Source organism: Myxocyprinus asiaticus, chromosome 14, assembly GCF_019703515.2.
Source record: "Myxocyprinus asiaticus isolate MX2 ecotype Aquarium Trade chromosome 14, UBuf_Myxa_2, whole genome shotgun sequence".
NCBI classification, from domain to species: domain Eukaryota; kingdom Metazoa; phylum Chordata; class Actinopteri; order Cypriniformes; family Catostomidae; genus Myxocyprinus; species Myxocyprinus asiaticus.
Window position 1 is genome coordinate 42231985 of NC_059357.1, and position 14209 is coordinate 42246193.

The 14209-nt window shown below is 36.1% G+C and overlaps 1 protein-coding gene across 5 annotated transcripts in view; it reads left to right on the forward strand.

Annotated features, from left to right (window-relative positions):
* LOC127451150 (caskin-2-like) overlaps nucleotides 1-14209 on the forward strand; it is a 116789-nt gene that overhangs the window by 73337 nt on the left and 29243 nt on the right. For all 5 annotated transcript variants that reach the window (XM_051715609.1, XM_051715610.1, XM_051715611.1 and 2 more), the window contains exons 4-7: nucleotides 137-234; nucleotides 1595-1740; nucleotides 5964-6059; nucleotides 10015-10145. In XM_051715609.1, coding sequence (XP_051571569.1) covers nucleotides 137-234; nucleotides 1595-1740; nucleotides 5964-6059; nucleotides 10015-10145 — 471 coding nt within the window. The remainder of the gene's footprint in view (nucleotides 1-136; nucleotides 235-1594; nucleotides 1741-5963; nucleotides 6060-10014; nucleotides 10146-14209) is intronic.

Sequence of the window (14209 nt, forward strand, 5' to 3'; positions counted from 1 at the left end):
AAGACAAACTGTAAATTGTAAATGCATAAATCTGCTAAAAGTTAAAAGTTTGTCAACTTTTAGAAGAACATGACCATATAAATGGCCCCAGGAATTAACTTGAACTAAAAGCTAAGGTCTGTTTTTTTCCCCTCAGGTTTTCAGCGCTACATCATGCTGCTCTCACAGGCACTACAGAGTTACTGTCTCTCCTTTTGGAGGCTCAGGCCGTCGTTGACATCAAGGACAGTAACGGTTAGAACATAGCCATCTCATTTACTCATCTGCCTTTTGTAAAACTCGAAATGTTTGTGACTTTGAAGTTAAATTAACTACTAATGGTTGACCGACTGGGTTTTTAGCTGATTATCTTAAAGAAATCCTAAAACTGAATTTCCAAGTTTAAATAAAAAAATCCATATTTTCAAAGTGATTTTAGACGTTTGGATCTCACTGTATATTATATATAATTAAATTGAATTACAGACAATGAAATGTAAACAAAATTGCTGAATAAATGCTAACTACTGTAAAATTGCTAAATACATTTATTTTGCACAACAATTACTCAACAATTCAAAATTATTTGAAGACAGAAAATGTGAGGGACTGACCACTCGTTACTCTCTATATAGCAGCTGTAGGAATGACAGGCACGTCTTAAAGGAATATTCTGGGTTCAATACAAGCTAAGCTCAGTCTACAGCATTTGTGGCATAATGTTGATTACCACAACAATTTATTTTGACTCGTCCCTCCTTTTCATTAAAAAAAGCTAAAATCTTGGTTCCAGTGAGGCACTTATAATGGAACTGAATGGGGCCAATTTGTTAACGTTAAAGCACTCACTGTGTCAAAAGTTTAGCCACAAGACATGAAGGATGTGCGTGTAAAAATTATTTTAGTATGATAAAGTCACTTACTGACCTTTTCTGTGTAAAGTTATAGCTAATTTTACAACTTCGTTACCATGACGATGTAATGTCAACAAACCTTAAAATGACTGTAAAAATGACAATTTAAACAACTTTACAGCTCAAATAATACACAAGTTTTATTAGAAGAATTAATGCAAGTGCTTTTATAAAATTATAAGCTTCACATTTAGGTGTTTAAACCCTCCAAAAATTGGCCCCATTCACTTCCATTGTCCCCAGAAGTGTCTCTCTGTAACCCAGATTTTTGCTTTTTTTAAAGAAAAGGACAGATGAGTCGAAACTAATTTTTGTGCTAATCAACATTATGCCACAAATGCTGTCGATTGAGCTTAACTTGTATTGAACCCGGAACGTTCCTTTAAAGTTAAAAGAGCTAATCACCTTTTTGATAGAGTTTCTTAACTCCAGAACATAGATGTGCATTAGCTGACCCAGCCTGAAAAAATAGTTTTTTGCATGATTTGAGCTAAAGAAGCACAGTTTATGATACCGGAATTGTTAGATTTAATTGCTGATTTGAAACATGTTATTGAAACATAATCTTGACCAACAGTTTTGAAGATTTTGGTCTTTCCCTTTTTTGAAGTAGACAGTAGCTGTACTTGTGTGCCTGTTGTTTACATAGAGAATAAGTCCATCAGTGGCTGAGATCCGATTGTGTTTGTTTTGCTCTGCAGGCATGCGGCCGCTGCATTACGCAGCATGGCAGGGCAAAGCTGACTCAGTACTCATGCTGCTGCGAACAGGGGCTGCTGTTAACGGCGCGTCTCACGATGGGCAGATTCCACTGCACCTGGCTTCTCAGTATGGACACTACGACGTGGTGAGTATACATTACACAAAATTATTATCCACCAAACTCTGATGCTTCAGAACAGATTGCAGTAAACAAATAGATCACAAACATGCTTACAAAGATCAGAGCTGTTTAGAGTTGTGATGGGGATTGAGTGAGGTGTTGTGGACACAGGGATTTGAGCATCAGTAATGTAAATGTAAGAAGATTTGTTTTATGGAATTAGAGCCACATATGTTTCCTTTCTAAAATACATAACAACATACTTTATATAGTATATGTGTGTCATTCTGACAATGCAGTACATTTACATGTCCCCAACATGTTAGTTTAGTTTCTTTCACATCATTGTTAAGGGAACAATGATGTGAAATTTCATTGGAGATTAACTTAGCATATTTACAGCATTGCATATTTATGAAAGTCTGGTATACCCTTTTATAGAACTACTTCAATTACAACACAAGCATATTCTTTTATTCTTTCTCTCTTTTAAGTTCAAAACGTACTGCATAACAGGAATGACCCATGTTCAAACCACACACATGCACATATAAAGAAATGAAGGCTATATTGGAACAGGATGGCATGTGTTTGTGTGTATTAGAGTGCATGTTGGGTTATTTTTGCCAATGTGTTTGTCTTTAATTTTCATAAAGGATTATACAGACTACCAAACGCAGTCTCCTATTAGCAGAGATTCAGGGCTTTGTGTGTAGAGGAGGTTTTAGTAGAATGGAGGGCATCACTGTACTATTGCCTATACTTAGGGATAGAGATTTAGAAGTATTAAACTTTGACCTGCTTCATTTGCACTACAGACATTAATGATAACTCAAATCATGCAGCCTTTACAGGAGAAGTGTTTTGTTACCTTTTCTAATGGTTTGACTTAAACACCGTAGCAATGCACTAAAACACTCAGAACACAATAGCATCATTGCAACAGCATACACAGGTAAGCACTCACATGATTTTAAGGAAATGTAAAAAATCTAGTGTATTTAAGAATTGCAGTTGAGATGATATCATTCTTCTTTGAACAGAGAGTTTTCATTGAGGTCCATTGAGGTTTTATGGTCCAATTCACTCATGGGGCTGTGATTAAAATGAAAAGACTACAGATAAAATAGCATGAATGGTAGGGTAAATATTGGAGGAACAGTATTGTTGGATCAGCACCTGGAAACATCTGACGTCATGTGGCTGAAATGCCAAGAAATATGATATCAGCCTTATGACATTAACCAGAATGTTAATGTACAGTATATGTGTGTAAATTAGGGCTGAGCGGTATGACGATTAACACTAGCTGGGTTTTCATCGAAATATTTCGCATTTTTTAAGCGCATTTCTAAATATTACACTAAAGAAAATATGAATCGTTGCGTGTTTCCATCCACTATGTCATGCACATTATCTTGAGGGAGCCCGCCTTGTCTTGATGGAGCAGCTGCATGACCTCCTTGCTTCGGGGAGAGTTGTATTAGCAGGATCGGAGCAATTGTACCTTGTTTAATTCAATGCTGCCAGGAGACGCCACAGAATAAATGTAATATCTGATATAATGAGGGCTGAAATGGATGCGATGCCCATACACCGCCAGCCTCCGCATACATGGGAATGCCCGTGCTCAAAACTGTTCTGGCGGATTGTGAGGACCCACTTTAAAGACCAGCTGTGGGTTAAACTTCTGAATGCCAAGGGCTAGGCACAAAGAATTGTGTGTCAAGGTTGGACCTTTCGTTGGGCCAGTCACATCGAATGGTCAAAAGTAAAACTTGTCATTGTTTTGCAAATAAACTGTATATATCACCTTATTGCACATTTGAACTAATGCGAAGCTCTAGAAAATCCACCTCCTCCTAGCACATAAAATTGTATGCAAATTTTGAGTTTATTCGCATATCAAGCGTTTACATTCAGGATTTCTTATTTGCAATTTGAAAATGCGCATAAAAATTGTTGGATGGAAACCCAGCTATTGTATGACGGTAGAATTGTGTTTCTTCGTTGCTCTCATGAATCTCTCTATTGCAAAACGGTACTATTGCTAAAGTAGTTGTGCAAAATCTTTACAGAATTTGTGTATAAAATCGCAAAATCTCGCAAAACGGTACTATCGCTGCAGCGGTATCGCAAAATTTTTACCAGTTTAGTGTATTTTATCACAAAATCTTGCAAAACTTCACTATAGCTAAAACGGTATCACAGAAGCTCTAGATTTCGCGTATAGAATTGCAAAATCTTGCAAAGTGGTTTTATTGTTATAAGCTGTAATGCATAACGTCTGCCAGTTTTGTGTATACTATTGCAAAATCTCTCAAAACTGTACTATTGCTGAAGTGGTTTCACAGAATTTTATAGAATTTGTTTAAAATCACAAAAACACATAAAACGGTACTTTTACTAAAGTAGTAGTGCAAAATCTTTACCGAATTTGTGTATAAAATCGCAAAATCTCGCAAAAAGGTACTATTGCTTAAATTGTATCGCAAAATCTCTACCAAACTTTTTTGGGATACTACTGAAAAATCTCGCAAAACGGTACTATCACTACAACGGTATCGCAAAATTTTAACCAGTTTAGTGTATTTTATCACAAAAACTTGCAAAACTTCACTGTAGCTAAAATGGTATCACAGAAGCTCTAGATTTTGTGTATAGAATTGCAAAATCTTGCAAAATGGTATTATCGTTATAAGCTGTAACGCATAACCTCTGCCAGTTTTGTGTATACTACTGCAAAATCTCTCAAAAATGTACTACTGCTGAAGTGATATCGCAAAATCTTTATTGAATTTGTGTTTAAAATCGCAAAAACATATAAAACGGTACTATTGCTAAAACAGTATTGCAAAATCGTGCAAAACGGTACTCTCTAAAATGCTATTGCAAAATCTTTACTGATTTAGTGTATTTTATCACAAAATTTAGCAAAACTTCACTATAGATAAAACGGTATCACAGAAGCTCTAGATTTTGTGTATAGAATTGCAAAATCTTGCAAAGCGTTATAGTTATAAACTGTATCGCATAACCTCTGCCAATTTTGTGTATACTGTTGCAAAATCTTGTAAAACGGTACTATCGCTACAACGGTATCGCAAAATTTTTACAAGTTTAGTGTATTTTATCACAAAATCTTGCAAAATTCACTATAGCTAAAACGGTATTACAGAAGCTCTAGATTTTGTGTATAGAATTGCTAAATCTTGCAAAGTGATATTATAGTTGTAAACTGTATCGTATAACCTCTGCCAATAAAACGGTACTATCGCTAAACAATATTGCAAAATCGCGCAAAACGGTGCTATCTCTAAAACATGATTGCAAGTTATTTACCGATTTTGTGTATTTTATCACAATTTCACAAAACGTTACTATCGCTATAAGCAGTATCGCAGAACCTCTGCTGATTTTGGTACTACTGCTAATATGGTATGTCAAAATCTCTACCAATTTCATGAAAACCATTGCAAAATCTTGCAAATGGAACAATAGCTAAAACGGTATCACAGAATCTCTATGGATTTTGTGTATGCTGTCACAAAATCTTGCAAAATGTTACTAGCGCTAAAACGATATCACAAAATCTCTACCGATTATGTGCATACTGTCGCAAAATCTTTCAAAACTGTACTATAGCTAAAACAGTATTGCAGAATCTCTAAAAATTGTGTGTATACTATTGCAAGATCTGGCGAAATGGTATCACAAGATCTCTACCGAATGTGGCTCATCCAATCAGAATTTAGAATCAGAATTATCCATTTTATTAGTTTAATTGTTTTGTGTCTGTTGTTTTTAACTCAAGTGTTACATAATGTGAAGCTGTTTTTGGTTCCAGACTTATTAATTTGTTAAGAACAATCTTATCTTTTGATTTGCATCCATCAAGCTCCAAATAAAAAGAGAAAATAATCAAATAAGATGATGTATTTTTGATTTGTTAGGAGTTGAATTCACTGGATTGTCCAAAAACAAGTATTACCACATGACATTTCCAGCAAAAATAATGATAATTTGTTATATAGTTTTTATGATATCAAATTACTCATACCAAGATATTGAAGTTTGATCATACCATCCACCCCTACTGTACTGTATATGTGTGTATTAGTGAGGGATCAGGGATAATCTGCATGTTTTTATCATTCTTTTGTGTCTTTTATGATGTTTTGTGCACAATCACATATCACATACAACCAAAATTGAATTCTCTCCCTCTGTCTGTCTCTGTTTGTCAGTCTGAGATGTTGTTACAGCACCAGTCGAACCCGTGCATGCTGAATAAGGCTAAGAAGACTCCTCTGGATCTGGCCTGTGAGTTTGGCCGGGTGAAGGTCAGTGTTCTCATATCTATAGTGACTGATCATGAATGTTTACACTCATTCATGTGAGATGTCATTTATTACATCACTGTCACCATGGTTACCATCTAATTTGTCATTAAATATGTATGGGTGAATCATAATAAAAAAATGTCATGGCTACTTACCCCCCAAATTTGGAAGTAGCTGGTTTTCTGCATTAATTATTCATAAAATATGATCTCATCTTCATTAAAGTCACAAGTATAGACAAACACAATGTCCTTAAGCTAACAAAACAACCAATTATAATATTTTATGTCTTTATGGAACACATCCCATTAAACATTCACAGTGCTGTGGAAAAAGTAAGTGAATCCCTAGGCTAAAGATAAAAAAAAAAAAGAAAAGCTAATTAGAGTCAGGAGTTGGCAAACTTGGCATTCAATTAATGAAATAAGAATGGAGGTGTGGGTTAGAGTTACTTTGACTTATAAAAAGCACTCAAACACTTTGATTTTGCTATTCACAAGAAGCATCTGCTGACGTGGAACATGCCTTGCAAAAAAGAGATCTCAGAAGACCTATGATCAATCAAGAATTGTTGCTTTGCATAGTGCTAGAAAGGATTACAAAGTTATCTTGAAGAGCTCAGACCACAGTTAGACAAACTGTCTATGAATGGAGATGATTTAGTACTGTGGCTACTCTCCCTAGAAGTGTCTGTCCAGCAAAGATGACTCAAAGGGCACACTGCAGAATGCTCAATGAGGTAAAAAAGAACCCTAGAGTGACAGCTAAAGATTTAAGGAATCATTGGAACTGGTTAACATCTCTGTTCACGAGTCTACTATATGGAAAACATTAAACAGGCATGTTGTCCATGGCAGGACACCATGCAGGAAGCCACTGCTTTCCAACAAAAATATTGCTGCCCACCTGAAGTTTGCCAAAGACCACCTTGACACTCCACAACGCTACTGGGAAAATGTTTTGTGGACTGATGAAACTAAGGTTGAATTGTTTGAGAAGAACACACAGCATTATGTATGGCATATAAAGGGCACTGCATACCAACATGAAAACATTATCCCAACGGTGATGTACAGTGGAGGAAGCATCATGATTTAGGGCTGCTTTCCTGCTGCGGGGCCTGGACCGCTTGCCATCATAAGGGGGAAAAATGAATTCCCAAGTTTATCAAGATATCTTACAGGATAATGTCAGGGTGGCTGTGCGCCATCTGAAGCTCAGTAGAAGCTGAGTGATGCAGTAGGACAATGACACTAAACATCAAAGTAAATCCACTACAGGATGGCTTCAAAAAAAGAAAATCCACCTTTTGGAGTGGCCCAGTCAGAGCCCAGATTTTAACCCAATAGAGACGCTGTGGAATGACCTCAAGAGAGCCGTTCACACCAGACATCCTAAGAATATGGCTGAGCTGAAGCAGTTATTTAATTATGGGATGTGTTCAATAAACACATGAAAGATTATAATATTTTGTGAGTTGTTAGCTTAAGCACATTGTGTTTGTCTATACTTGTGACTTTGAAGATGAGATCACATTTTATGACCAATTAAGGCAAAAAAAACACAAAAAACCCCCAGCTAATTCTAAAGGATTAACAGACTCTTGCCACTGTATATACTGTGTGTGTGTGTGTGTGTGTGTGTATATATATAAAGGATCCTATGAAAACAGGAGGGTTAAGCAAAATATCTTCTTTCTTTTGCGGTGAACTATGAGCCGGAAATGTTCTTTGTACAGAAATATATGGAAATATACAGACAAGGAATAGGCCATGGAGATAGTTATGCAATCAAGTATTATTTTTCCTCCTTTCTCTCTTCATGCCCTGGCTGTGTTTTTTTTTTTTTTTTTTTCTCTCTCTGTCTATGTGTTATTCATTTACTCTGAGAGTGACTGAGAGCTCAGATTTCAGTAGTTGTATTTTTTGTGTGTTCTCGCGTGCGCACACACACACACTGTGGTATGTGATTTCAGTTTAGCTGTGTATTTTTAGAGGCTCTCACTGTGTGTTTATGTGTGTATGTGTGTATGTGTGGTCAGGGTCCAAAATTAACACTCGCTAAGCACCAAACTCAAGTTAAAATTGATGTCAGTGCAACTCACCAGTTGGCTGGTAACTTTATAAAGAACTGCATCATAATGCATGAGTTAAATTGTACTGTAACAATGATGTCTCTTGCTGATATAAGTGACATGAGTGACTCAAATCAAACTGCCTACTAAAAGAAATGTATGTTGCAAGCGACACAAAGACCTGCACAGTTTGTCACAAACATGCAAGACAAAACCAGCTAAATAATCCCTTTGAAATAGGGACTGAAATGCATTTGTAATTAATGAAATAATGCAAAATACAGCTTCATGGCCAGTAAGAAATATTTATTTTTGGTCAATTTACTCGGTTCACTACATCATGTCTTTCTGTTTTATTCTCACACTCTTCGTCCTGTCGTTTTCCCTACTGTCTAAATTGTGTGTGTGTGTGTGGGGGGGGGGGAGTTTGTGGTGCAGATGTTTTTGGGTGTTAATGGTCAATGGGACACTTTAGCATGACCTCATCCTCACCTGTCAGGCTCCTGAGAGCCAATATCCAACTTCCCAGAAATCGTTGCTCTGTGTGTTTGTGTGTGTGCCTTTTTCGTTTCTGTCTACACACTTATGTCACATGCTCTTTCTCTCAGTTCAATTTAGCGTACTTTGTTTTACCAAAAGTGTTTGCGGTAAAGCTATGTACACTGTGCCTCGTTTATGAAACATGAGCAGAACAAATTTCTGTGTAAAACGTTCGTAAAACCATTCCTAGATGATTTGTTGCATTGAACTGAATGCGACAATTTACATAAAAATGGTTTTACGAAGGATCTAAATAGAAATTCGTTCTGCTCGTGTTTCATGAATGCGGGCCCAAAGAGAGTATAGTAAAAATATGAGTAAATACTGAAAATAGAAAAATAAATAAATAAATGAAACGGACTAAAACATAAACACTGTTCAGAGTAAACTGCTGTAGTATTATCAAAGTAAAAATTTGCTAGATTAATTTATTCTGCAACCAAAAGTGTCCAACAATAGTGGAATTACTGACATTAAAGGAATATTCCAGGTTCAATATAAATTAAGATTTTGTGCGACAGCATTTGTGGCATAATATTGATTAACAAAAATTTATTTTGACTTAAAAAAAAGAGAAAATGGAAGTTACAGTGAGGCAGTTACAATGGAAGTGAATGGGGCCAATCCATAAACATTAAAATACTCACTGTTTCAAAAGTATAGCCACAAGGCATAAACAATATATGTGATAACATGATTTTAGTGTGAAAAAAATCACTTACTATCTTTTCTGTGTAAAGTTATGGCCAATTTTACAGCTTAATTGCCATGACGATGTAATATCATCAACCCCTAAAACGATTGTAAAAATGACAATTTAAACAACTTTACAACACACGTTTTAACAGATGAAATAATTTAAGTGCTTTTATAAAAATTATAAGCTTCACTTTTCTGCCTTTAAACCCTCCAAAAATTGGCCCCATTCACTTCCATTGTAAGAGCCTCACTGTAACCTCCATTTTTGCTTTTTAAAAGAAAATGTGGGACGAGTTGAAATTATTTTGGTGGTAATCGATATCATTCCACAATTATGACGATAAACCCACGATTGAGCTTAACTTGTATTAAACCTGGAATATTCCTTTAAACAAGTAGTATTCAGCTGGACATGTGATCCTAAAATGGCAACCCCCATGATGGGTCAACCTGCTCCTTCTATAATGCTACTGATATGACTGGAGCCTTTATCTCATGAGGGTGTGCATAATTTAAATCTTATAACTTTATTTCTATAGGTGTAAAACTTTGAAATGGGGAAAAAGTTTGTAATTGCACATTTAAGAAAAATACGATTTAATATGCCAGTAATAGCGCTCTCTATGTTTTTAACTTGTGTAGGTGGCTCAGCTGTTGTTGAACAGTAATATGGTTGCGTCTCTGTTAGAGGGCGATCGGAAAGATGGGTCTGACTTGAACTGTAACACTCCTCTACACCTCGCTGCACGCAACGGACACAAGGACGTCATCCGGTAAGCTCTTACTGGCTGTTTTCATACTTGGTTTGATTCCACTTTCCTCCCCTGCACCTGCAGGTCTCTTGTCAAAATGTTCTTTTTGGTCCAAACTGTGGTACATTTGTGTCATTTGTGTCCCTTTAGATTTACTACTAAACCTTTACATGCACAGACCCACATTTACATATGTCTACCATGGATGCGTTGCAAGAGATGCGAAGACTGCAAACTGCTTTCTGATGCCAAATTATTTGAAGAGAATCAGCAATGAGAAATGGGTTACACTGTAATAAGTGTGACTAATGTATCAATAGCGGTTCATCAATAGTAGTTCACCTCCACAATTTTGGACGGATTGCTTTCATACTAACTATGAACAGCACTGTACACACCACTTCAGAAAACCACTTTCACACCAACCAAACGCAACAAACTCTGATGTCAAACAGACTCGGGTCTGCACTAAAAGCTTTAGTGTTAAAGCGCCTTAAAAAGTCCTGGTGTGTGAGTTTATGTGTGTGTAACACATCTGTATCCATCAGTCTCAGCTGTCAGACTTTACTGTGTCTCTGGAGAGCCGAATGTGTGTCTGAGCTCTTCTCATGGGGACTAAGGTCAGGTCAGCTCTCTGCTGTGTGTTTAATGCGTAACAGCTGAATTTGATTCTCCAGCTGAAGTGTTAAATGAGTTTTATTCATGCCATTCCAGATGCGCATGACTTTCTTCTGCTGAACACAAATGAAGATTTTTAGAAGAATATTTCAGCTCTGTGGGTCCATATAGTGCAAGTAAATGGTGACCAGAACTTTGAAGTTCCAAAAAGCACATAAAGGCAGCATAGAAGTAATCCATAAGACTCCAATGGTTTAATCCATGTCTTCTGAAGAGATATGATAGGTGTGTGTTTGTGAGATACAGATCAATATTTAAGTCATTTTTTTTACTATAAATCTCAACTTTCACTTTCACATTCTTCTTTTGTTTTTGGCGATTCGCATTCTTCACACCTAAAAATGAAAATTTGTCATTATTTATTCACAAGGGAAGTGGTTCTGACCCTATATTATTTACTTTCTTCCGTGAAACACAAAATGTGGTGTTTTGGAGAATGTTTGTGCTGCTCTTACCATACACTATACAACAAAAGTGAATAGAGACTGACACTGTTGAGCACTAAACAGGACAAAAAACACCATAAAAGTAGTCTATACAACCTGTGCGCTATATTTAAGGTCTGCTGAAATCAAACAGATTGAAATTTAAAGGTGCTATCAGTAATCTTTAAAAATAATAATAATAATAATAATAATAATTTAAAACAACAAAAACTAGAGTCTACATCACTTGTAAGTCATTTAATAAAATTTTAGTTTTTGAATGATAATCTATTTTTTATTGTATTTTTTTTTTTTTATTTTTGTCCTACGTGAGGTCCACTCCTTCTCTAGCCATTTTTTAATCTTCCCTTATATCTTATCTTTACTCTTTAACTTTTGATACAGTTTAAATTGAAGCTGTATTTTGCCTGTTAGGGTTTCAGACTTTTTGATAGTTTTATTGTTCATATCTTTCTTTGGTAGTATTATTATGTTTTATTGATTTGTACAGCCCTTTGGATCAGTGTCTGTTGTCTTTAAATGTGCTTTATACATACAATTTGACGACTTTAATTGACTTTTCCTCCACCCCTTGAATTCAATTTGCGGTTGCGTGGATTCAAATTTTCTGTGTAATGATTCTTTACATGACACTTGAGAACCAATGGCGTTTGGCATCAAGGACGTCAAACAAACCTAGCATGACACATCTAAAGGCACCATTTTTAAATTAAGCAGAAGCACGAATGATTTTTGTTTTCCACAGTAGTAAAAAAAGTCATAAAGGTTTGGAACAACCTGAGGGTGAGTATATGATAACAGTTTTCATTTTTGGGTGAGCAGTCCCTTTAAATGTGGTATCCGACTGTAGTTGAGTAGATATTTGTGTTTTGAGACAAAACACACACCCACTGTACCATCATGACAGACTGATCTTGGTGCCAACAGACAGTGCCTTGTCTGTCTCTGTGACTCAAGGTCCTGAGGGAGAGGTGGTTATTTCTCTACACATGTCTGATCACTTCAGATTGTTGAGTGTGTTTGTCTGTGGATTTATTAAACACTGCTGTTACTCACTTCCTCTAAGACCGACAGCTCTTCCTTTATCACCTCAAACCCTGATAAGCATTGTGCTTTTATCAGAGTTATAATGCGGTGAATCTCACCAACCTTGTCAAGAACATGCCCAGGTCATATTTCATCCTAAAATCTAAATGAAAAAATACAAATTATATATTGCATTAAGAAAATGAAGCCTTGGGGGCCTGGGTAGCTCAGCGAGTATTGACGCTGACTACCACCCCTGGAGTCACGAGTTCAAATCCAGGGTGTGCTGAGTGACTCCAGCCAGGTTTCCTAAGCAACCAAATTGGCCCGGTTGCTATGGAGGGCAGAATCACATGGGGTAACCTCCTCGTGGTCGCTACGTGTGGTTCTCGCTCTCGGTGGGGCATGTAGTGAGTTGTGCGTGGATGCCGCGGAGAATAGTGTGAAGCCTCCACACATGCTACGTCTCCGCAGTAATGCGCTCAACAAACCACATGATAAGATGCGTGGATTGACGGTCTCCGACACGGAGGCAACTGAGATTCGTCCTCTGCCACCCGGATTGAGGCGACACCACCATGAGGACTTAGAACACATTGGGAATTGGGCATGCCAAATTGGGGAGAAAAAGGGGAGAGAATTAAAAAAAGAAAAGGAAGCCTTTTTTTAGGAGCATAAAATTAGGACATCCCTCTATTACAATCCTCATTACCATAATGGGAAAAAATCTAATTTTCTTTCTTTCAATTGTGAAGTATTCATATATCATGTTAGTATTTTTACCTGTATTGTATGCTAATGTGAAAAAAAAATCATTGTATTACAGTAAAAAAATAGAGTAAAACAGTAATGAGATTGTAATAAAAATCACCATTGAGAATAATAGAAATTACAATTAAACTCATAAGTAAACATTCAGGCACATTGGGATAGTGAGAAATTAGGGGAAAATTTGCGTAATTGTCATGTAAAAACCTGGCAATTTTCGTGGAATTTTAAAATTGTGTCATAAGTAATGCTATCAGTCAATAACAATTTGTAATAGCAATTAATTGCATAATTTTTTGTAGTTAATCGAGATTAATCGCAGATTTTAAAAGTGCTGAAATTTGACACTATATATACTTCTTTTCCTGTCAAAATGCATTTATTTCCTTCTTGAGAAAGAAAACAAAACATTATGTAACAATATCATTCTTTATTAACATTTTCCAAACAAAGCTTTCCACAGTATAAAGATAGAAATGCACTAAAATAGCACCAATTCAGTTAACATTAAACATTTCCCAAAGTCTAAGTGGGAGTTTGACTAATTGAAATACTATGCAACCATAGGTTGAATATTCATTGCAATGGCCATTAAATCTCTTAAACTCTCATCCTCCACAGACTGTGGCTATCCGCTTTGTTACAGCAATCGTGAATATGCATGCATGATTCGCGTAAGAGAACTAGCTAGGGATGTGCATTCATCAATAATTTGGTATTTGAATATTTAAGCTCATAAAAAATGAATACTCATATTTAATACTTCATATTTAAATGAAGGTAATTAATGAGAAAGAGACATTGGAAAATTATTTTTTAAGTCAAAAACAAGCTTATATTTTGTCCCGTGTTTTTTTTTGTTGAAAACATTTAAACAAGCAATGCGTGAAAACAAAAAAAGTACAGAATGAATGCATTTAAGCTCATGCATAGCTAAAGAAACCGTTAATAAAGTAGACTGGCGCAATTAACATACAGGACGACTATAAACACTCGGCGTATAATAGTTATGTTTATATTGTATCATGTTTCTGTTGAGAAAAACAAGCATATCCACATGCTCAGTACACTATACTCATTTATGCACACCAGTTTAATTGATGGAATGTCCCTCCGCTAGCAAAGTCTTTCTCGGATGCCATGTTTGTTGTTTACAGAAGCGTCGTG